The sequence below is a fragment of the Pseudophryne corroboree genome, chromosome 11 (assembly GCF_028390025.1).
Source record: "Pseudophryne corroboree isolate aPseCor3 chromosome 11, aPseCor3.hap2, whole genome shotgun sequence".
NCBI classification, from domain to species: domain Eukaryota; kingdom Metazoa; phylum Chordata; class Amphibia; order Anura; family Myobatrachidae; genus Pseudophryne; species Pseudophryne corroboree.
The window spans coordinates 117364539-117389890 of NC_086454.1; the positions used below are offsets into that span (position 1 = coordinate 117364539).

General features: G+C 46.4%; 1 protein-coding gene across 1 annotated transcript in view; it reads left to right on the plus strand.

The window, feature by feature from the left end:
* MUC6 (mucin 6, oligomeric mucus/gel-forming) overlaps positions 1–25352 on the plus strand; it is a 91479-nt gene that overhangs the window by 48159 nt on the left and 17968 nt on the right. Inside the window, exons 17-19 of the mRNA XM_063944191.1 lie at positions 4977–5141; positions 22845–22939; positions 25132–25261. Coding sequence (XP_063800261.1) covers positions 4977–5141; positions 22845–22939; positions 25132–25261 — 390 coding nt within the window. The remainder of the gene's footprint in view (positions 1–4976; positions 5142–22844; positions 22940–25131; positions 25262–25352) is intronic.

Genomic DNA, 25352 nt, shown 5'->3' on the forward strand with positions numbered 1-25352 from the left:
AAATAACAGCTTTGTGTCTCTGGATGGAGTTTTTTTTTAAAACAAGAATCCCTCCAATGAAATAAAGAAATAAATAGAAAGAACGTACTAGAGTGGTAGGTATACACAGGTGGAATCATTATTCAAATAAATATTATCTATGTACAGCAGAGTAGGCGAAAAAGCCTGTGAGATAATTATGTATATTCCCTGAGGGTACTGTACCACAGAATGTACTCCCACACAAGCCTAGAACAATCCTTATAGCTGATTTCATGTACAGTACCTCAGGAGAAATTGTACAGAAATCTCAGCAGTGTGACATTGCTAAACAAGTTTTAATTCCTTTAACACATAACACTATAAAATGCTTGTAGCATGTACATGAAGTAAAAGATCACTCAGCTTAATTGAAATTCCCGAAGTACAGTACATCACAAGTAAAAATTCCAAGGTAGCGGAGATTTCACAACGATCCACAGAGGATGCGTTCCAGTATGTATCAGCTGTATTTCCAAAAAGGGAGCTGCGATGCTTTTTGTCTGCTGTCCCTCAAGAAGTCTATTTTCTCACACTGGGGATTATTCTGAGTCAGATGTGTGATAGCCCACTAGTATTAGGTATGCAAGATCTGCAGTCACTGTGTATAGTACATCACCCTTACCTTGCCCCGGCTTGTCATGGGTTCAGGCACAGTTACCAGAGGGTCCCCTGAAGAATCAGGTCTTTAACTACAAGTACATTGTGGGTGTGGACTACAGGTGTCGGTGCAGCGCATAAAGAATTGGGCGCCAGGCCATCTCAGATAAACAGCATAAAGTTTATTTAAACATCAAACCGGGAGATTGCAGGGATAACTTGTGAACACTCCTCCAGCACAAAGCATAAGTTACAGTGGATCACACATCAGGGCACCTCCTCCAGCGCATCGCTTAGTCGCAGCGGCATATACATGGCAAACAGCATTACGTACCAGGGCATTCTGTGACCAGTAGTGCTACACATCAGGTGACCGTCTCTCTCTCTCTCTTACTTAGCGAGGATTCTTTTCCTTGGGGGCGCTTACTCACGCCGCGTGGCTTACGACCACTTCACCCAGATACCTCTTGAGACTCACACCATTAGCACACTTTTCTCCTGGCATCACCCTTTCACTGGATTCTGCATACTGCTGCTCTTACGCTGCGATGTCTCCCTCTGTCATCAAGTGCTTTGTTGTGGCTGGCATCACTCCCCACCTAAACATGTGGGGAGCCCTCACTGGGGCTACATCTTTCTGGCTAAATTCACCTCACTGTCTGCTCACTCTCCTCACTGACTGTCCTCTCCTAGGCTGCTGCAGGACAACCTTTTTATAACCCTGCATTCCCAGGTACACATTCTATCTGGGATTTCCCGCTCTGTGTTTCCCACTCTCAGTTTCCCGCTCTGAGTCTGCAAATGAGTGAGTCATGCTCTTTGCATTTTGCAGACTAATCTGTATAGCTATGAGCTGTGCTGTTAACTCCTTCTGTGCTGCAAGCCGTAGGCTGCTGGCACAGTGCTATGCAACTCCAGCAAACATTTTACTTTTATTAAAGTCATGCTGACACCTGTAGTGCCACAGTTGATTTGGGCTGCAGTTTCAGGGTATCACATGCACCCCTGCTGAAATCTTGCGTGTCCTCACGCAACAGCAGTTTTCAACATAACATATAATGACAGTACATGTGACAAAAAAAAACAACAATCACATATTCAGGAAAACATGGCATGTCAAACATCACATTACATACAAATCACATATTCTGTTGCGGTTTTCAAACGAGTTACAGTCCAGAGTCACATGTGATAGTAAAATGTTACAGACATCTTATGGCAATTGCGCCAAACACAGAGAACCTGCCCTCGCCTGCCCTTGTCTCCCCCCACGTCTGGGTCAAAAGAGACAGGTGGCTCTCGTGGGCCCCTCCCATTAAACAAGTTTCTCCAACTTTAGGAAAATAGATATAGGGGACTACATTCCCCTTGCGATCCTTGGCTCTTTCGGACACTCAGAAATGGCCAAACACAGTGCCCCCAAGGGTGTTGCTCCGACTGGGTGCACTGCATAGTCCCGATGTCCTGTTACATGAGTTCCACCTCCACAAATATTGCCCTTAGAGCCCCACGTTGGTAACCATGGTTGCTCGTATCCTGTTCGTGACGCCAAATGTGATAGCCCACTAGTATTAGGTATGCAAGATCTGCAGTCACTGTGTATAGTACATCACCCTTACCTTGCCCCGGCTTGTCATGGGTTCAGGCACAGTTACCAGAGGGTCCCCTGAAGAATCAGGTCTTTAACTACAAGTACATTGTGGGTGTGGACTACAGGTGTCGGTGCAGCGCATAAAGAATTGGGCGCCAGGCCATCTCAGATAAACAGCATAAAGTTTATTTAAACATCAAACCGGGAGATTGCAGGGATAACTTGTGAACACTCCTCCAGCACAAAGCATAAGTTACAGTGGATCACACATCAGGGCACCTCCTCCAGCGCATCGCTTAGTCGCAGCGGCATATACATGGCAAACAGCATTACGTACTAGGGCATTCTGTGACCAGTAGTGCTACACATCAGGTGACCGTCTCTCTCTCTCTTACTTAGCGAGGATTCTTTTCCTTGGGGGCGCTTACTCACGCCGCGTGGCTTACGACCACTTCACCCAGATACCTCTTGAGACTCACACCATTAGCACACTTTTCTCCTGGCATCACCCTTTCACTGGATTCTGCATACTGCTGCTCTTACGCTGCGATGTCTCCCTCTGTCATCAAGTGCTTTGTTGTGGCTGGCATCACTCCCCACCTAAACATGTGGGGAGCCCTCACTGGGGCTACATCTTTCTGGCTAAATTCACCTCACTGTCTGCTCACTCTCCTCACTGACTGTCCTCTCCTAGGCTGCTGCAGGACAACCTTTTTATAACCCTGCATTCCCAGGTACACATTCTATCTGGGATTTCCCGCTCTGTGTTTCCCGCTCTCAGTTTCCCGCTCTGAGTCTGCAAATGAGTGAGTCATGCTCTTTGCATTTTGCAGACTAATCTGTATAGCTATGAGCTGTGCTGTTAACTCCTTCTGTGCTGCAAGCCGTAGGCTGCTGGCACAGTGCTATGCAACTCCAGCAAACATTTTACTTTTATTAAAGTCATGCTGACACCTGTAGTGCCACAGTTGATTTGGGCTGCAGTTTCAGGGTATCACAGATGCAGAGCGCAGCTGTGACTGCAACCTTTACTGCAATCACGTCTGCATCTTTCGCTAATGCCGTGGATGATTTTCTTAACACTGAGACATCCACTTGCAGCGTCTGTGACATTGTATTTCTGTGTCAGTCCATCTTTAGTTGCACCATCGAACACACCATCAGACACACCAGCAAAACTTGCACCAGCCCTAGGGTAGGTGCAGTCGGACTGGTCCACAGGTGTATGGGAGATACCCCCAGTGGGTTCTACTGACTGAGGTTCCCAACCCCTCTTCTAGGGGTCAGTAACTTGCTGGGGAGGAATCATGGACGAACCTGGTTTCTTTTTATGAAAACTACACCAAGATTTACCCTCCCGCTAATCAAAGTGAGTCATCTTGACCAGGGCTGAAACTAGGATTTTTGTCACCCGGGGTAAGGCAGTAATTTGGCACACCCACCCACACACACACACGCATATAAACACACACACACACACACTCACACATTAATATTAGTGTCTCTGCAGCAGCCTTCCCCCCCCCCCCCCCCGTATCACTGCAGCACCCTGTGTATCTGCTGCCTATTTTTCTGCAGCAGAACAGTATGTAAGGTAGCTTCCTCCACCGCTCCCTTAAGGAAAAGGGAGCGGTGGGGAAGCTACCTTACATACTGTTCTTCAGCTCAGTAGGGAAAAAACCTTTATTTTGCCGGGTTATCCCAGTCCCTCAATGTCTGCACCCTGTTGATTAATCCATTGGTGCAGACAAGGAACCCAGTCACAAACACCGGACCATGTATCAGCTAAAGATGGGTCAGGGAGCTCTGTTCAGGGGACCCCTGTGAAGGGGGGGGCCTTGGGTACTCACACTCCTGTGCCCCCTCTTAATCCAGCCCTGGCCTACTGTCTGAAGCCTACTCCCCCCCCACACACACACACACACACACTCACCCCTCCTCATTACGCTTCCAACTCATCGCAGGCTCCTCGGCACCCTCATGAATCTGGCACCCAGGGCGCGAGCCCCCCCTAGCCCACCCAACCACACCACCACCCCTAGATGCTTCCATGTCTTGACAGACCTCAGTCCCTCCTTTTAAAGAGGCCCTGTTCTCTCCATGTCTCCTTTAATGGTTGGCCAAGTCCCTCTATGATGGCTGGCAACACCCACTCTGGGGGCTGACCAAACCCCCTCTTAATCTCATGCCCCAGTCCGACACTGGGTGCAGTTTCTCTGTTGGAGTATGGCCTCCTGTGTGAGTGGCTGTGCATCTTTGAATACAGCTACTTACAGAGACATACCCGTGTCAGCTTAGCCACCCCCGTGTCACCTCCCAGGAGCGCCCAGTAAATTCACAGACCATGTGTTCGATTCTCTACTGTGTCTCTGATCACTAACAAATGGGACAAACGTGCTGTGCAATTGGGACGAATGTGCAGACTTAAAACAGCGACCAACTGTGTGCCCAATCGACACTGCATACTACTCAGACTCACTAAGTTTACATTAACTGAAAACAAAAATAGCTACAAAGAACCAATACCAATAATATGTCTCAAGGTGTAGACAGTGTAAAATGGACTGTCTGTAGTAATTTTATGACACATTTCAATGAATACGTATTACATCATCTGCGTAAGTTAGGCACACACACATACAAATAAATGACTCATATTGGGGCTTATTCATGTTGCAGCTCCCTATAGCTGGCTAAAATATTTTTGAAAATCAATCTATGCAGTTTGTGACTCATAAAGTAACTCTATTGTTATACATTAAATCAGGTCTGTGCGGAAACTTTAACAGTGAAACTAGGGATGACTTCCGCTCCAGCTCTGGAATTGTAGAGGGGACAGTGACAGTGTTTGTGGACTCCTGGAGAGCAGCTGCAAACTGCAAACCATCCCAGACTATGGATGTCAATCCTTGTTCGATGAGTATATCTAATGGTAAGTACATTCCATGCCTACTCTTATATACCAGACATACAGTGTACCACTTACAAAATTACTGTATTTCCTGCTGTGCTGAGATAGATGAAACACCTCTTGCAAATTGCAATCTAGGTACATCTAATACATATGCTAATTCATTTGTAGCAGTGCTTTATTATTTAACTGGACTGGATGAGGAAAATGCTGTAGTATCTCCACTTCACATGAATGAGGACAGGTGTAAACGTCCCTGTCCCTTGAGTCTGAAATAATGCTGGCAATGATCCAAGTTTGTCAGTTTCGGCTCAAGGCTGTTTTTTATTTAGCTTATCTCTGAACCATCTCAGCACCTGAAGCCTACAGTACATATCTCTGCACCACAGTTCCAACAAAAGTACTTTTTGCAAGCTAAAGCTCCAGAAGCAGTGCTTTTATATTACAGCACTCAAAAGGATGTCAACATTTACGTTCGGTGTCATTTTTCAATGCTCATAACTAATTTTAGAAACAAGTAGAAATCAGTAAAATAATTTCAGGAATGAATAAAATAAACATCTGAAGACTTATCTAGAGCATGGAAGCTACTTTCAAATTGTGAATGGTGTCTCATTCAGGTTTTTCAGGTTTTGTGTTTAATAATGTAGATAAAAGTAGCACGTTTGATGCACTTGTCTAACCAATGTTAAATGGATAATACTTTTAACAACAGTTCTATCAGTACTTAATCATATTCACATGACAAAGGCTGAGGGGACAGAGAGTGGCTGGTAATGAGAGAGGAGGGGTGGAGGGGAGAGAGACAAAAGCTGGAGAGAAAGAGAGAAAAGGGGAGAGAGACAGAAGCTGGAGAGAGAAAGAGAGAGAGAGAGAAGGGGAGACAGAAACTGGAGAGAGAGAGAGAGAGAGAGAGAAGTTGTGGGTGGTGGAAAAATGGAAGAGAGGGAGAAGGGTGAGAGAGAGGGGATAAGGGAGGGAGATAGAGGGGGTAATGGGAGAGAGGAAAGGGAAGTAAGGAGAGAGAGAGAGAATAGGAGATGGGTGAGAGAGAAAGAGAGAGAGGGGGGGCAAGGGAGTCCATAGAGATAGTAGGGAATAAAGAGAGAGAGAGAGAGGAAGCAGGAAGTCAGACTGTGAGAGAGCCTCTGAAGAATGAGGAGAGGGAAAAGAGACCGACAGTGGAGAGTGTGTGAAACTCAGGGCACCAGGCAGCCAGCTGACGCTATGGATGGTGCCGGGCAGCGTGTGTACCTGGCTGGCGGTGGTGAACCTGCTGTATCAGCAGCGGGCAGGAGACCTGAGCCAGGAGCAGCAGTGGAAACTCCTGAACGGAGACCGATCGGGGGGAAACTCCGCTGCTGAAAACGGCGCTTTCAGATGTCAGCATCCGAGACACCTCGCCCATGCAACTTACTTATCTTGCACAGTGTCAGGACCTGGCTGTCACAGCGATGATGGCTGCCCCTGTCCAGAGCCGGCCCTAACCAATATGATGCCCTAGGCAAGATTTTGGCTGGTGCCCCCTAGCACCACTGCTGTTTCCGCCTCTGACCTTGCACCTCTTTCCCAGCACCATCACCCCTCACCCATAGCAGTCCTTATTTTGGTGTTTGTACCCCCTATATTTTAAATAGGAACAGTTCGCACATTTGGCGCACAGCCCAAAAAGGGGTGTGTTTGCTGGCAAGGGGCATGGCCATACAATAACCCCAATTCCAATTACGCCACACAGTACTGCAACTTTATTCACATTTGATCATGCGATAGTGTCCATAATTCATATTACATCCCACAGTAGTATCACTTTACCTTATAAACGTTACTCCTCATAGTAGAGCCCCTTATTCACATTACATCACACTGAATTGCTCCTTATTCACGTTACACCACACCCTATTGTTCTTCATTCACATTAGATGACACAGTAGTGCCCTTTCTATATGCAACACCACATAGTAGAGCACCTGAGCACCTTTTACACATAATACCACACATTAGTAATGCATTTATACACATTCCACACAGTAATGCCTCTTACACATATGAGACACCTTGTTACTGTCCTTATAAACATAATGCGCCTTACACATTATGACAACCTTTATTAATGCCCTTTTACAGATACTGTCCCTTACACAATGCCGCACATTAATGCCCTTATACACATAATGACACATAGTGCCCCCTACACATTTGCTGCACATTATTAGTGCCCCTATACACATAAAGACACACGTACAGTAGTACCCTGTTACACATATGCCGCACATTAGTAATACCCTTATACACATAATGACACACACAGTGGCCCTTTACACATATGTTGCACATTATTTATGCATTTTTACATGACACACATAATGCTCCTCACACATATTCTGAATACTACTGCACAACCAACGCACTCACATGCACACAGCACTCACACTGCCACTAACACTGTGACCTCTGCCTCTGCTTGGATACAGATGTGTCCTCATAAATCTTGCCTCAATGCTAACTTCGGGCACACCTATTTATTTTTTTATTTAATTTTTATGAAAATGCATCTTATTTGCATTGCTATGTGGCTAGGATGCACAAGCAGCTTCTGCTGATTAAACTGATATGCAGCATGCCAATATACTGTGTGAGACTGTGGCTGTATCTGCATATGAAATGCTACACACAGAATATAGGCATGCCGCATATCATTTTAATCAGCAGAAGCTGCTGATGCCCCTAGGCATATCAGATGCCCTAGGCAATTGCCTAGTTTGCCTATGCCTATGGCCGGCTCTGCCCCTGTCCTCTTATGCGTGACTGCGATATCAGAGCCTCTAGTCTAGAGGCTCTGTCATTGCAGCCGCGCATGTGCATAGGAGGACAGGGCCAGCCGTCATCACTGTGACAACCAGGTTCTGGCGCTGCACAAGATAAGTGGTGTAGGCGAGGTGTCGGCTGTGTGTTGCGGGGGACGATTGCCCTGATTGCCCCCCTTTGAATCTGCCAATGCCCCGGCCAAGCGATGTTCACGGGGGTGAACCACTGTCCACAGTGGGAGACTGTGGGAAGTGGTTTGCTCGGCTTGTAAAACAAGCTGATGGACGGTGGGGGCCAGCAATGATGCGGGAGTGCGCATCAGCGCTCACCACCCATCACCCACCCATACACACTGGCCGAGTTTGAGCTCAAAGTAGCTCAAAATGCCAAAAGCGAGCTACTTTGAGCTCAAAATCGCCCAGTGTGTATGGGCCTTTATGGAGCAGTGGCCATCTGCAGTAAGATATCTATTTTTAGGTTTGTCATAGAAGAGCAGTATCTTTAGGGGAGCCGAACAAGCCTAGGCATTCACTTAATAACAATTGTGGCAGCCAATGCTGTGTGTTTAAAATCAAATAGGTGTTAGCTGTGTTATGACTGAATAAGGATCGTTACACTTTACTACATTCAAGTGTACCTGTTGATAGCAGGTGTTACTGTATATCCAGGAGTGAACTCTAAGGACTGCTAGCAGAGCATCAGTGACTCCCATATAATGCATAGAGCATCAGTAACATAATGCATAGAGCATCAGTGACCGCCATATAATACAGAGACCATCAGTGACTGCCATACAATACAGAGAGCATCAGTAACCTCTATATAATACAGAGAGTATCAGTGACAACCATATAATCCAGAGAGCATCCAGTGACCATCAAACAATAAAGTAATTTTGAAAACCATATGATACAGACAGTATATTTAATTACCTTTGACATCCATCCTCAATAATTAACTCCTCCACAAAACCATTAACTCATTAACTACCTCATTATCCTCATAACAACCCCATTCAATATTATCAATTCTTTATAATCAATACCTGCATAATCCCCATAATTAATTAGCCCCAATGTCACCAAATATTACCATCCGTGTAGATTAACCCTTCAATTACCTCACTTTCTATAAAAAAAAATAAAAAGATTCTTCTTAATTAATCACAATAAAGCATTAACCCCTTACGCCTTTTTTCATACAGTTCCTACCATAAATTAGACCCACCCAGACTGGCAACTGTCATAAGGGGCAGTTACAGGGATGTCCATCACAAATCCACACAGCCCAGACCATCCTGATGTTATTACTCCATGCTGCCTAGCTGGTTACAGCCCAGAACAATATGGTCTTACCAGTGATTTTTATTTTTCCCTATGGAAGTTGACACAAGTTCTATGGTCGCTACCAAGTGCTCAGATTATTATTATTTTACTCATTTCTAAGATGATTTCACGGATTCTTCCTGTTTCTAGGACTACAGTAGTTTATAGTAATTAAAGGTGTCAATACTGCATACCACTGACCCTACAAAAAAGTAGTGGTTCTTCTTACTCGTGTTCACTACAGGGCTGGATCCGATATGGGTTAGTCAACTCCCAATTTAACCACTGGCATGCTTTTCCCCTAAGATTCTGTTTTAACCTGTTTGTGACTTCTTAGAATATATTTACTAAAGGTCTATTTTCACGGATTTCAAATTCATGGAAAAATCTGTATAAATTAATGTTCTACTTCCAGCGCTAAACCACACATTTACTAACATTTAAAAATGAATGTCAAAAATCATCTTTTTGTAAATATGTGTTTCAGCCTCTGAAACCCAACATCGATTGAGATCAATTTTCAACGATTTGAGATTGATGAAAATCGACCTTTAGTAAATAAACCCCCATGTGGAAGGACAGGATATTGCAGCCTTTTCAGATCATGTGATCAGGACCCACCTGATAATTACCTGTAGCTTCCGCAATGTGCCAAATAGAATATAATTATTATTACAATTTATTTATAAAGCACCACAAGTGTTTTGTAGAGCCGTACATACAACACACATTAGAACAATACAGGGGCAGTACGGATGGTGTAATGGTTAGCATTACTGCCTCACAGCACTGAGGTCATGGGTTCCATTCCCACCATGGCCCTATCTGTGTGGAGTTTGTATATTCTCCCCGTACTTGCGTGGGTTTCCTCCGGGTACTCCGGTTTCCTCCCACACTCCAAAAATATATAGGTAGGTTAATTGGCTCCCAACAAAATTAACCCTAGCGTGAATGTGTGTACATGTGATAGTGAGTATAGATTGTAAGCTCTACTGGGGCAGGGACTGATGTGAATGAGCAAATATTCTCTGTAAAGCGCTGCGGAATATGTGTGCGCTATATAAATAACTGGTAATAAATAAATAAATAAATAATAAGGGGAACAATACAGGGTATACAGAAATGGGCAGTACGGATGGTGTAGTGGTTAGCATTACTGCCTCACAGCACTGAGGTCATGGGTTCGATTCCCACCATGGCCCTAACTGTGTGGAGTTTGTATATTCTCCCTGTACTTGCGTGGGTTTCCTCCGGTTTCCTCCCACAATACCAAAAATATACTGGTAGGTTAATTGGCTCCCAACAAAATTAACCCTAGTGTGAATGTGTCTGTGTGTACATGTGAAAGGGAATATAGATTGTAAGCTCCACTGGGGTAGGGACTGATGTGAATGGGCAAATATTCTCTGAAAAGTGCTGCAGAATATGTGTGCGCTATATAAATAACTGGTTATAAATAATACTAATAAACATCACAGAAAACTAAAACAGAGCACAAATAACAATTAGCACCACAGTTCTCAGTACACAATACAGCTGAGGTGTCAGGAAGCAAAGAAGTAATCTGCATACTACGGAGGGGTGGGCAGCCATTGGAAAAGATAAACAGTTGCGAGCATGAGGAAATGCAGGTATAGACCATCACTGAAAGCTGTAATTGAAGTGCAAGAGAAGAGGGCTGTGAGAACAGAAGGGAAGAGGGCCCTGCTCCAAGGAGCTTACAGTGTACATACTGTATATAGGTTACTGTTAAGATGAATTTACTGTATGCATTTCAACATGTAGCAATGTTATGGCAATACCGGGTGGTCTTCAGTATGCCGGCTGTCAGGATCCCGCACAGTATACCGGCGCCGGGATCCCTACAGCCGGCATACCGACACATATTCTCCCTCGTGGGGGTCCATGACCCCCCTGGAGGGAGAATAAAGTAGCGTAGCGTGCCACCGTGCCCGCAGCATGGTGAGCGCAGCGAGCCCGCAAGGGGCTCATTTGCGCTCGCCACACTGTCGGTATGCCGGCGGTCGGGGCGCCGGTATGCTGGTCGCCGGGAGCCCGACCGCCGGCATACCATACTACACCTGGCAATACCATATATAATTACACACATTATAAACATAAAAAAAAGTATATGTTTTGTCTGTTAAAACTTCATGTTACATTGGCATCTGTAAGGCATTGTTCTGACAAAATAATCCCCTTTAACTGTTTGTTGTGGCTAGACCTAATTAGCGGGCCATTGTTCCTGAACAATAGAACCCCTTGCTTAACAGTGAAGTTACTGTTTACTGGGCATGAGCATTGTTTAAATAGCTAGTTTCCTGCTGGAGTAGATCCACAGCAGCTCTATTTGGAAAGCATGTGGTAAACTTAAATAAATAATTTCGTTAAAATAATAAAACCCAGCATACAGTATATTGTGCATACATTAGGGACTATGGGGGTCATTCAGACCTGATCATACGCTAGCTTTTTTTGCAGCACTGCGATCAAGTCAGAACTGCGCATGCATGTGCACCGCAATGCGCAGGCGCATTGTATGGGTACAAAGCGGATCGTTGCCCAGCGATGGGTTTTACGAAGAATCCATCCACACAGCCGATCGCTAGGTTATTGACAGGAAGAAGGCATTTGTAGATGTCAACTGACCGTTTTCAGGGAGTGTTTGGGAAAACGCAGGCGTGTCCAAGCGTTTGCAGGGCGGGTGTCTGACATCAATTCCGGCCCCAGACAGGCAGTGATCGCAGCGGCTGAGTACGTTCTGGGCAACTCAGAAACTACACAAAGTTTAGTTGTACCGCTCGGCTGCACATGCAAATGCACACTTGCACAGCTAAAATACACTCCCCTGTAGGCGGCAACTATCTGATCGCAGGACTGCAAAAAACTGCTAGCGTGCGATCAGGTCTGAATTACCCCCTATAATGGCATAAATGATTATACCATAATAGTATGAGGTACGACACCACTGTCAGGGAGGGAACCATTTCCATCAGGACGAAATTATGTTTTTGCAGACTATTTATGTGAAAAATAAGGTTCAAGCTTGTTGAGATTCAATTGAACCCATGTTTCATCGTATTCTTCATCCAGTCATGATTCACCAGTGGCTTGGCTAACCTGGAGTACACCTTTCTTCCCATGACTGCTCACTTGGGCCTGGTGGTATGGTTGACAGTAGTTCACACTTCGTAGATCACCCATGAGTGTGTGCCTACAATTGAATGCAACTGGGGTGAGACGTTACACAGCCATGTGGCAGAAGATGAAGCAACAGGGAAACAGGGCCACTCATGCTCATGCTTGCGGTAGTAGGGTTGTTTCTTTAATCGTTTGGGTGACTTCCCATTCCCAAATGCTGAATCACAAATAGCCCATTGACAGGGATACTTAGCCTGTGGCAGACCGGTGAGGCTTTTGGGTGCCTATCTTTTGGTATACTTTGAGGTTGGCCTTCTGACTGGTGTGCTGGCCATAAATGGGCTCGAGCACCTCTCCAACATGCCCAAGTGAAAACTGCCTAGTGGCAGACAAACATGGGGACATGCCTAACTTCTCCTTTCTGATCTCTAATCTCCTCTCTCCTGATAACACAATTGATCAATTGATAGTTGCCCAGAGTCATTAATGTTTTGGGGCTCCCTGATGCCCTCTGCACCTGATATCTAGAGACCAAGTTGGGTACAATGAGGATACCGGTGTCACCCAAATCTCTAAATCTCTGCTCCTCCTGGCCTCCCTCCTAAAAAAGTGAATGGTTCTCTAATGTTGGTTGAGATATCTCCCTACCTCCACTGCCATGTACACCTATTGCACGCCCACCCTCATATTTGACATACTAAGGTAGGGTGCATCCTCACGAGACCCAAGGGGCCATTCTGTAGTGCGGGCCTTTAGTATGAAGTCCAGTGTGCTGAGAATTGGAGCTGGAGTGTGAGATTTTTGACTCTCATGCTCACACTCAGCCACAATCTCCCAGTTCTGACTAGAGAATGTGTAGGAGAGTCCTTCCTACGGCCTCATGGTGTTAGCGCCTGTCATCTTCATTCTATTACTAGATTTATTTCCCTGCAGACTTAGGGCCTAATTTAGACCTGATCGCTCCTCTGCAGATTTGCAGAGGTCTGCAATCAGATAGACGCCGCCCATAGAGAGTGAAAACTCGCCCCGTGCTGTGCAAAAACTTCGCCAGACAGCGGACATCTGCAAATCCATTCACAACTCACTCACCATCTAATGATTTTTCCAGTGTGTGCGTAGCCAAGGACTTACACCTACAGTGCCACAGAATCAGGCTGTTCAGGGCTGGTGTTCTCATCACACACCCTCCCAGAAAACGCTTGGGAATGCTTTTTCTTTCTTTTTTTTTTTTAGCTGTATTTCAGTCAGGATTTCGTGAGTGGATTTCTATTTTCATTTTAGTATAGTTTTTAGTCATTCTAATACTGAAATAAATCTGTTGTCACCGACTACTTTTAGTCAAAATTTTTGTTGACAAAATGAACACTGTGTTTGACCATGTTTCCACAAGCCCCGCAATCTTAAGGTGTGTACACACGGAGCGATATAACTGAGCGATTTTGACTATATAGTCAAAATCGCTCAGAAAGTTAGTGCATATCTCTCCATGTGTACACAGCCAGCGATAGCGATGCGCGTCCCCGCCAGGTCGCTATCGCTGCTAAAAATAGACTGTGCAGGCAAGACAATTTTGGCTAGGTCGCTGGAAAAGAAAAAGCATCCCCTTTCTTAAATGAGTTAGCCAAAATCGCTGGAAAAGTTAGTCAAAATCGCTGGAAAAGTTAGTCAAAATTGCTGGAAAAGTTAGTCAAAATCTCTGGTAAAGTTAGTCAAAGTCTCCTACTGCCAGTTCAAGCGAAATCGCTCAGTCAAAATCTCTCCTAGTCAAAATCTCTCCGTGTGTGTATGCACCTTAACAGTATGACTGATATGAGGTGATGTCTAATGACTGTGAGGGAAAGCAGTGGTTTACCTGCTCTAGCCTGGGAGGAAATTAGAATGAAATAGAGAACATTACACATGTGAGAGGTCTTGTTACTGTACTTATTGAACCACCCTCGTATTCATGAATAGAATAGAGTTTGAAGTAAAGCAAATACCTTTGCATATGGAACAAACCTTGCAATAAGGGGCATTTTAAGAGAGGAGGGGACCCACGTGCAGCCTCCGTCGCGGGCCCCCTACTCTCCAGCAGCAGTAGACTCTGGCATAATGTCAGAGTCTACTGCGCAGGTCTCCGGGAACATGGCGCCTGTGCCTTGTTGCCGGGGACACCTCCAGTGCGCATGCGCAAATCACTCGGAAATGGCTGTGGCAGCCATTTTCTGAGTGATCTGTGCCCACACAGCAGGGCCTCCATCGCGGAACTCCGGAGGGTAAGTATATTCTATGTGTGCAGTATGTTCGGTGTCAGGGTCCCGTGTGCACTGCACACAATGCACACATTATAGAAACGCCTATGGTTGCAATGCATTAATATTTTTGCATGCAGAAAAAAATAAGATTTTACTCACCGGTAAATCTATTTCTCGTAGTCCGTAGTGGATGCTGGGAACTCCGTAAGGACCATGGGAATAGCGGCTCCGCAGGAGACTGGGCACAACTAAAGAAAGCTTTAGGTCACCTGGTGTGCACTGGCTCCTCCCACTATGACCCTCCTCCAAGCCTCAGTTAGGACACTGTGCCCGGACGAGCTGACATAATAAGGAAGGATTTTGAATCCCGGGTAAGACTCATACCAGCCACACCAATCACACCGTATAACTCGTGATACTATACCCAGTTAACAGTATGAATATAACTGAGCCTCTCAACAGATGGCTCAACAATAACCCTTTAGTTAGGCAATAACTATATACAAGTATTGCAGACAATCCGCACTTGGGATGGGCGCCCAGCATCCACTACGGACTACGAGAAATAGATTTACCGGTGAGTAAAATCTTATTTTCTCTGACGTCCTAGTGGATGCTGGGAACTCCGTAAGGACCATGGGGATTATACCAAAGCTCCCAAACGAGCGGGAGAGTGCGGATGACTCTGCAGCACCGAATGAGAGAACTCCAGGTCCTCCTCAGCCAGGGTATCAATTTTGTAGAATTTAGCAAACGTGTTTGCCCCTGACCAAGTTGCAGCTCGGCAAAGTTGGAAAGCCGAGACCCCTCGGGCAGCTGCCCAAGATGAGCCCACCTTCCTTGTGGAATGGGCTTTTACAGATTTTGGCTGCGGTAGTCCAGCCGCAGAATGCGCCAGCTGAATTGTGCTACAAATCCAGCGAGCAATAGTCTGCTTAGAAGCAGGAGCACCCAGTTTGCTGGTTGCATACAGGATAAACAGCGAGTCAGTTCTCCTGACTCTAGGCGTCCTGGAAACATAATTTTTCAAGGGCCTGACTACGTCCAGTAACTTGGAATCCTCCAAGTCCCTAGTAGCCGCAGGCACTACAATAGTTGGTTCAAGTGAAAAGCTGATAACACCTTAGGGAGAAACTGGGGACGAGTCCTCAATTCTGCCCTATCCATATGGAAAATCAGATAAGGACTTTTATATGACAAAGCCGCCAATTCTGATACACGCCTGGCCGAAGCAAAGGCCAATAACATGACCACTTTCCGCGTGAGATATTTTAGATCCACGGTTTTTAGTGGCTCACACCAATGTGATTTTAAGAAACTCAACACCACGTTGAGAACCCAAGGTGCCACTGGAGGCACAACCGGGGGCTGAATATGCAGCACTCCTTTTACAATGTCTGAACTTCAGGTACTGAAGCTAGTTCTTTTTGGAAGAAAATCGACAGAGCCGAGATCTGTACCTTAATGGAGCCTAATTTTAGGCCCATAGACACTCCTGCTTGTAGGAAATGCAGAAATCGACCTAGTTGAAATTCCTCTGTTGGGGCCTTTTTGGCCTCACACCAAGCAACATATTTTCGCCATATGCGGTGATAATGTTTTGCAGTTACATCTTTCCTGGCTTGAATCAGCGTAGGAATGACTTCCTCCGGAATGCCCTTTTCCTTTAGGATCCGGCGTTCAAACCGCCATGCCATCAAAACGTAGCCGCGGTAAGTCTTGGAACAGACAGGGCCCCTGCTGCCGCAGGTCCTGTCTGAGCGGCAGAGGCCATGGCTCCTCTGATATAATTTCTTGAAGTTCTGGGTACCAAGCTCTTCTTGGCCAATCCGGAACCACGAGTATCGTTCTTACTCCTCTCCTTCCTATTATTCTCAGTACCTTTTGTATGAGAGGCAGAGGGAGGAACACATAAACCGACTGGTACACCCACGGTGTTACCAGAGCGTCCACAGCTATCGCCTGAGGGTCCTTTGACCTGGCGCAATATCTTTTATAGCTTTTTGTTGAGGCGGGACGCCATCATGTCCACCTGTGGCCTTTCCCAATGGTGTACAATCCTTTGGAAGACTTCTGGATGAAATCCCCACTCTCCCGGGTGGAGGTCGTGTCCGCTGAGAAGATCTGCTTCCCAGTCGTCCACTCCGGGAATGAACACTGCTGACAGTGTTAACACATGATTTTCCGCCCATCGGAGAATCCTTGTGGCTTCTGCCATCGCCATCCTGCTTCTTGTGCCGCCCCGTTGGTTTACATGGGCGACTGCCGTGATGTTGTCTGATTGGATCAGTACCGGCTGGTTTTGAAGCAGAGGCCTTGCCTGACTCAGGGTATTGTAAATGGCCCTCAGTTCCAGAATATTTATGTGTAGGGAAGTCACTTGACTTGACCAAAGTCCCTGGAAGTTTTTTCCCTGTGTGACTGCCCCCCAGCCTCAAAGGCTGGCATCCATGGTCACTAGGACCTAGTCCTGTATGCCGAACCTGCGGCCCTCTTGCATGGAACCTGCCGAATGGGATTGCTTCGTAGGAAGCTACCATTTTTTCCCAGGACTCGCGTGCAATGATGCACCGATACCTGTTTTTGCTTCAGGAGGTCTCTGACTAGAGATGACAGTTCCTTGGCTTTCTCCTCCGGGAGAAACACTTATTTCTGTTCTGTGTCCAGAACCATCCCCAGGAACAGTAGACGTGTCGTAGGAACCAGCTGTGACTTTGGACTGTTTAGAATCCAACCGTGCTGTTGTAGCACTTTCCAAAATAGTGCAACCCCGACTAGCAACTGCTCCTTGGACCTTGCCCTTATAAGGATATTGTCCAAGTACGGGATAATTAAAACTCCCTTTTTTTGAAGGAGTATCATCATTTTGGCCATTACTTTGGTAAAACACCCTCGGTGCCATGTACAGTCCAAACGGCAGTGTCTGGACTTGGTAATGGTAATCCTGTACCACAAATCTGAGGTACTCCTGGCGAGGATGGTAAATGGGGACATGCAGGTAAGCATCCTTGATGTCCCGGGATCCCATGTAACCCCCCTCGTCCAGGCTTGCAATAACCGCCCTGAGCGATTCCATCTTGAACTTGAATTTTTTTATGTATGTGTTCAAGGATTTTAAATATAAAATAGGTCACACCGAACCATGCGGTTTCGGTACCCCAAACCGTGTGGAATAGTAACCCCGTCCTTGTTGAAGTAGGGGCACCTTGAGTATTACCTGCTGGGAATACAGCTTATTAATTGCCTCTAGCGCAGCCTCCCTGCCTGAGGGAGTTGTCGGCAAGGCATATTTGAGGAAACGGCGGGGGGGAGACATCTCGAATTCCAGCTTGTACCCCTGAAATACTACTTGAATGAAACAGGGATCCACCTGTGAGCGAGCCCACTGATCGCTGAAATTTTTGAGACGGCCCCCCACCGTACCTGGCTACACCTGTGGAGCCCCCGCGTCATGCTGTGGACTCAGAGGAAGCGAGAGAAGAATTTTGATTCTGGGAAACAGGCTGACTGGTGCAGCTTTTTCCCTCTCCCCATGTCTCTGTACAGAAAGGAAGCGCCTTTGACCCACTTGCTTTTCTGAAGCCGAAAGGACTGTACCTGATAATACACAGTGCCGTTTCTAGGGGCGGGCGAGCCGTGCAACTGCACGGGGCGCCCGCCGCGGCACTTAGTTACTCCTTCTTGCCTCTCCCGAGCGCTCCTGCTCGGGGGGCGGAGTTTCGCGGAATGACGCGTTGCGTCGTGACGTCACGACGCAAACGCGTCATTCCGCAAAGCCCCGCCCCCCGAGCAGGAGCGCTCGGGAGAGGCGAGAAGGAGAAGCAAGAAGGAGGAGGCGACCGGCGTGGGACGTGAGGCGGCGGGACCGAAGAGCGGGAAGACGTAAGTATTCTCTCTCTCTCCCCCTTCCTTCTCCTCAGCTTGAAACCTGCCTGCCGCTGCCACACTGTGTAAAATGGGGGCACCTGCCTATGGGGATACCTGCCTGCCACACTGTGTAATATGGGGGCACCTGCCTATGGGGATACCTGCCTGCCACACTGTGTAATATGGGGGCACCTGCCTATGGGGATACCTGCCTGCCACACTGTGTAATATGGGGGCACCTGCCTGCGTACTGTGTAATATGGGGGAACCTGCCTGCGTACTGTGTAAAATGGGGATATCTGCCTGCCGTGCTGTGTAAAATGGGGATATCTGCCTGCCGTGCTGTGTAAAATGGGGATATCTGCCTGCTGTGCTGTGTAAAATGGGGATATCTGCCTGCCGCGCTGTGTAAAATGGGGATACCTGCCTGCTGCACTTTGTAAAATGGGGATACCTGCCTGTGTACTGTGTAAAATGGGGGCACCTGCCTGCGTACTGTGTAAAATGGGGATACCAGCCTTCCGTGCTGTGTAAAATGGGGACACCTGCCTGCCGCGCTGTGTAAAATGGGGACACCTGCCTGCCGCGCTGTGTAATATGGGGACACTTGCCTGCTGTAATGTGTAAAAAGGGGACATTTTTATTTTTTCCGTACTGTGGTGGGTGTGATGATATCAGATGAGGCCATGCCCACTTTAATGAGACCACGCCCATTTTAATCAGGCCACACACCCTTGTCGGGAGCGCGCGCGCCTACGGCGCGCGCATGCTTTTTCTTTTTATGGCTGTATGGGGGGGCACACTTTTTTTTTTTTTTTTTTAGAGCAATAGGGGAGGGGAGCGCATTTTGAAATCTCGCACTGGGAGCCAAATTGTCTAGAAACGGCCCTGATAATACAGTGCTTTCTTAGTCTGTGAGGAAACCTGAGGTAATGGATACGAGGTCCCAGAGACCATCCCCAAATAATTCCTCACCCTTATAAGGCAGAGTCTCTATGCGCCTTTTAAAGTCAGCATCACCTGTCCAGTGACAGGTCTCTAATACCCTCCTGACAGAATGGTCATTACATTCATTTTGGATGCCAGCCGGCAAAATATCCCTCTGTGCATCCCTCATATATAAGACGACGTCTTGAATATGTTCTCATGTGTGACAGGGTCACCGACCACGCTGCAGCAGCACGATCTGCAGTTCTCAGTCTAGTACCTGAGTGTGTAAATACAGACTTCAGGATAGCCTCCTGCTTTTTATCAACAGGTACCTTCAAAGTGGCCGTTCCTAAAACGGCAGTGCCACCTTTTTTAACAACCGTGTGAGCGCCTTATCCACCCTAGGGGATATCTCCCAGCGTAACTTATCCTCTGGCGGGAAAGGGTACGCCATCAGTAACTTTTTAGAAATTACCAGTTTCTTATCGGGGGGAACCCACGCTTTTCACACACTTCATTCATTCATCTGATGGGGGAACAAAACACTGCCTGCTTTTTCTCCCCAAACATAAAACCCTTTTTTAGTGGTACTTGGGTTAATGTCAGAAATGTGTAACACATTTTTTATTGCCGGGATTAAGTCACGGATGTTCCTAGTGGATTGTGTATATGTCTCAACCTTGTCGACACTGGAGTCAGACTCCGTGTCGGCATCTGTGTCTGCCATCTGAGTGAGCGGGCGTTTTTTGAGCCCCTGATGGCCTTTGAGACGCCAGGGCAGGCGCGGACTGAGAAGCCGGCTGTCCCACAGCTGTTACGTCATCCACCCTTTTATGTAAGGAGTTGACACTGTCGGTTAATACCTTTCACCTAACCATCCACTCTGGTGTCGGCCCCACAGGGGGCGACATCACATTTATCGGCATCTGCTCCGTCACCATATAAGCCTCCTCTTTAAACATGTCGACACAGCTGTACCGACACACCGCACACACACAGGGAATGCTCTGACTGAGGACAGGACCCCACAAAGCCCTTTGGGGAAACAGAGAGAGAGTATGCCAGCACACACCAGAGCGCTATATAATGTGGGGATTAACACTATAACTGAGTGAAATTTCCCCAATAGCTGCTTGTATATATAATATTGCGCCTAAATTTAGTGCCCCCCCTCTCTTTTTAACCCTTTGAGCCTGAAAACTACAGGGGAGAGCCTGGGGAGCTTTCTTCCAGCTGCACTGTGAAGAGAAAATGGCGCCAGTGTGTCTGAGGGAGATAGCTCCGCCCCTTTTTCGCGGACTTTTCTCCCGCTTTTTTCTGGATTCTGGCAGGGGTATTTACCACATATATAGCCTCTGGGGCTATATATTGTGGTATTTTTGCCAGCCAAGGTGTTAATATTGCTGCTCAGGGCGCCCCCCCCCAGCGCCCTGCACCCTCAGTGACCGGAGTGTGAGGTGTACATGAGGAGCAATGGCGCACAGCTGCAGTGCTGTGCGCTACCTTGGTGAAGACTGATGTCTTCTGCCGCCGATTTCCCGGACCTCTTCTTGCTTCTGGCTCTGTAAGGGGGACGGCGGCGCGGCTCCGGGACCGAACACCAAGGACTGGGCCTGCGGTCGATCCCTCTGGAGCTAATGGTGTCCAGTAGCCTAAGAAGCCCAATCCGGCTGCAAGCAGGCGAGTTCGCTTCTTCTCCCCTTAGTCCCTCGCTGCAGTGAGCCTGTTGCCAGCAGGTCTCACTGAAAATAAAAAACCTAAATCTATACTTTCTTTCTAAGGGCTCAGGAGAGCCCCTAGTGTGCATCCAACCTCGGCCGGGCACAAAATCTAACTGAGGCTTGGAGGAGGGTCATAGTGGGAGGAGCCAGTGCACACCAGGTGACCTAAAGCTTTCTTTAGTTGTGCCCAGTCTCCTGCGGAGCCGCTATTCCCATGGTCCTTACGGAGTTCCCAGCATCCACTAGGACGTCAGAGAAATACTGAATGCTCTTGCATGTAGCCCATAAATGTTGGACAGTTTTATTCTTTTTATTTTTTTCACTGCAATTTGGATTTGAGCTAGGATGCCCCTCTCAAATCTAAATCTCTCTGTACATGTTACATCTGCAAAATGGTTTTGCCCAGGTGCAAGGACTCTAAAGGACAATGGTATTAAACGACAAAAATGTAACTGGAGATTGGCCCTAAAATGTCATCCTATAATATTTATATGTATGTTAAGATATATATAAATGTTACAATATCATAACGGAGATGAGAACATTTGCAGCCAAACATTTTAGGCTATGAATGGCTCATTGTTCCGCAATATGATTACAGACATGAGGCTTATGTCTTCAATTTAAAAAATGTAGTAAAGACATGGGGGGTCATTCCGAGTTGATAGCTCGCTAACTACTTTTTGCAGCCATGCAAACGCATAGTCACCGCTCACAGGGGAGTGTATTTTAGCGGTGCAAGTGTGCGAAGGCTTGTGCAGCCGAGCAGTACAAAAACTGTTTGTGCAGTTTCTGAGTAGGTCTGAACTCAGCCGCTGCGATCACTTCAGCCTGTCCGGTCCCAGAATTGACGTCAGACACCCACCCTGCAAACGCTTGGACACGCCTGCGTTTTTCCAAAACTCCCTGAAAAATGTCAGTTGACACCCATAACGCCTTCTTCCTGTCAATCTCCTTGCGATCGGCAGTGCAAATGGATTCTTCGTTAAATCCATCACACAGCAACGATCCGCTTTGTACCCGTACGACATGCCTGCACATTGCGGGGGAATACGCATGCGCAGTAGTGACCTGATCGCTGCGCTGCGAAAAACGGCAGCATGCAATCAGGTCAGAATGACCCCCATAGTAATACAGATACAGGCCAGGACATTGTAGAGCACCCTATATAATAATAGGCCAATGCTGCTCCTGATCTCAAAGTGTTTTGCATGCCGGCGACCACTAGCTAGTGCCCGACGGAGCAATTCAAGTGTTACTCCATTCAGGCGCACCCAGCCACTGGAGCTGACAATACTGTTATGTTAAGTAACTCTCTTCATACAAGGAGTAAAGGGCCGTATTGACTGGGAGATTTCCCCAGAGATGTGTGCTGAGTGGTCTAGCACAGACCGCTCAGCACACATCTCTCCCCCCGCTCAGCACAGCGCGATGTGCTGAGTGAGGGGAGCGACGGACACGGGGGCCACTCATTTCACCCAGCTGTGAAATGAGTGACCTGCTAAATTGTGCCTGCATGCAGGCCAATCTAGCACCGACTATAGTGATGCGCGGGACAGCAAAGTCAGATTGCTTAGAAATTAACTGAACGTCACTCCGTGTGTATCCCCATTATGGTACAGCTTGTGAGGAGTTATAGTGCAAACTTGTTTTGTGTTTAAATTATCATATAGTTTCTAACTACTTTCTTATTTTTATCAGAAATATTTGCACAGGCACACTGCTCTGCTCTGGTGAGCACTGGAAGCCCATTTGAGATATGCCATTCATTTGTGGATCCGGATCCCTACTACAAGGTAATATTGGAGAATGGTTTAGTGTAAGGCCATAGTGATATTGCTAATTCAGATTTAAAATGCCTCATCGCCCTGGAGGGCAGGTACAAGTGGGACACTTATGCCACCTCCCCACGACCCAGCTGCCGTGCACAATGATGCAAATCGCCAGGTTACTCAGTGAGGGAGGGGCTTTAAAAAGCAAATCACTTTAAATCGTTTCATCAAGCCTCCACTTAATGGTGTTAAACACTCAGCTCACTCCAGAACATTCTGGAGCAGCAGACATATGTGGGTTACATAGATCTTTGACAATGCATTGTCCAACTAATCAAATTTGAAACATCAGACCAACAGTTTTACTAAAATCCACAGAGAAAGAACTTGCACTTATGATCTAAATGAGTAATACCACATTGTTCAACTTAATCTGCATAGACTATATACTGTAGTACTGAGTTTGCTTTACATGTTTAGAATATCCTGATTGGATCATAATAACCATGGACTTATTTATTCTCAATGTAGCTGTAGGTGAAGGCTTCACTATAGTAGCTACTCAATGAAGCAGTAGATGCAGGGTCGGATTGGCCCACTGGGGTACAGGGGAAACCCCCGGTGGGCCATACTGCCTGACCCCCCTTCTTCCTAGGGAAGAGGTTCCAGACTGTGCATTTGAATTATACATTAAGCATATGTTCCATTATAATGCACAGGACTATGGTGTATTTTCTATCATGCATTGCTGTTATTAATCTACTACATTATCATGCATGCATTAGCAATATTGACTGTATATAAATCAAGGGCCCCAGCCCATGCAGTCTCTGATGGTTAGGTAAACCAATGTGGTGGCAGGCCACACCCCTATGAAGGGGTTCCTACCACTGCATTCCCCTAGTAAGCGCTTCATGCCCCAGTCCGACACTGAGTAGGTGAAGGTTTCAATATAGTAGCTGTAGGAGAAGGTGAAGGCTTATTGTAGTAGTTACTCAATATAACTGTAAGTGAAGGCTTCAATATAGTAGCTGTAGGTTAAAGTGAAGGCTTCATTGTAGTAGCTACTCAATGTAGCTGTAGGTGAAGGCTTCATGTAGCTGTAGGTGAAGGCTTCTACTTTGTCGTGATTTGCTCATGCACCATATATTTGTTTTCTGTAATGGTATCTTCTCACGTACAGTACATTTTAATGAATATACCTCAATGTTCATTGGATGACTGCTGCAGAACCATAGCACTCATCCAATGAACGCTATCAAAACACTGCATAAATGCTATATTCAATTCTCTTCAGAGTCTCAAGTCCTGTAGAACAACTCTACATCTGTCCCTGTATTTGCAATATCTATCCTATGGGTCTAAATGTTTAATGTTTACTGTTCCTCCGAAATGAGCTTTCAAACATAGATGAAGCATTGTAAAATGTTGACCACCTGCTGCTGGTTGCTTCAGTTCAGCAGCTGGTTGGTCAGAAATTACGGTAAGTTGGTGGCCCTGAAAAAAAAAAAATATGTATTATTTTATCTTTTAATAATTAGGCCTCCTTGGTCTTAACTATCCCCAAAATTAAATGCAATAGCATTTACATTTAACAAACCAGCCCGATAATTAATTGTAAGCAAAATAAATGAATAGCCCGTCTTCCTAACCAACTTGGCCCCACATTCAGATAATAGTCTCCCAACTGCCCAAACAGAGGTATAGGTTGTACTTGCTTAACCACTTTTGTGTCATGAAGTAAAATTATTAATGTGAACGATAAGTCTCATATCAGTGTTGGTTGAGGTAAGAGTCAAACATAAGGTTCACACTCAAGGGAGCAAGACAGAGTCCATCACTCACAGGAGGATGGTTAGACTGTCATAGAGGGGGGGAGCGGTTATACACTGGGTAGAGACAGGAGGGGACGCTGTCACATGGGGAGAGGGGCTAGAGACAAAGGAGAGCAACTGATCAGATCAGATCATGGGGGGACAGGCCAGTCGCAAGGAAGCTCCACAATGTTAGGCCCGCATCATAGCAGAAAATATACTAGAACCCTATGGCTAATCCACCCCTGCCTATGAACAAGTTGAATTTTATGCTGTTGCAGTGGATACTGTAATGGATAAACATTTGAGTATTCCATCAATGTGAAACTATACAATTATGCTGCCACAGTAAAGTCACATTCAGTGTATTGAAACTTTTAATACTGATGTCCTGTGTTTCAGAGATGTGTCTATGAAGGTTGCAATTACCAAGAGACTCTGAACTTTATCTGCTCTTCAATGGGTGCTTATGCTCGTGCCTGTGCAGCCAAAGGGCTCATACTGACAAACTGGAGAACATTCACCAACTGCTGTGAGTAGATCATATTGGAATATTATAGGGAGGAAGGCTTGGACTGGCCCACAGGGGTACAGGGGAAACCCCCAGTAGGCCCTCCTGCCTG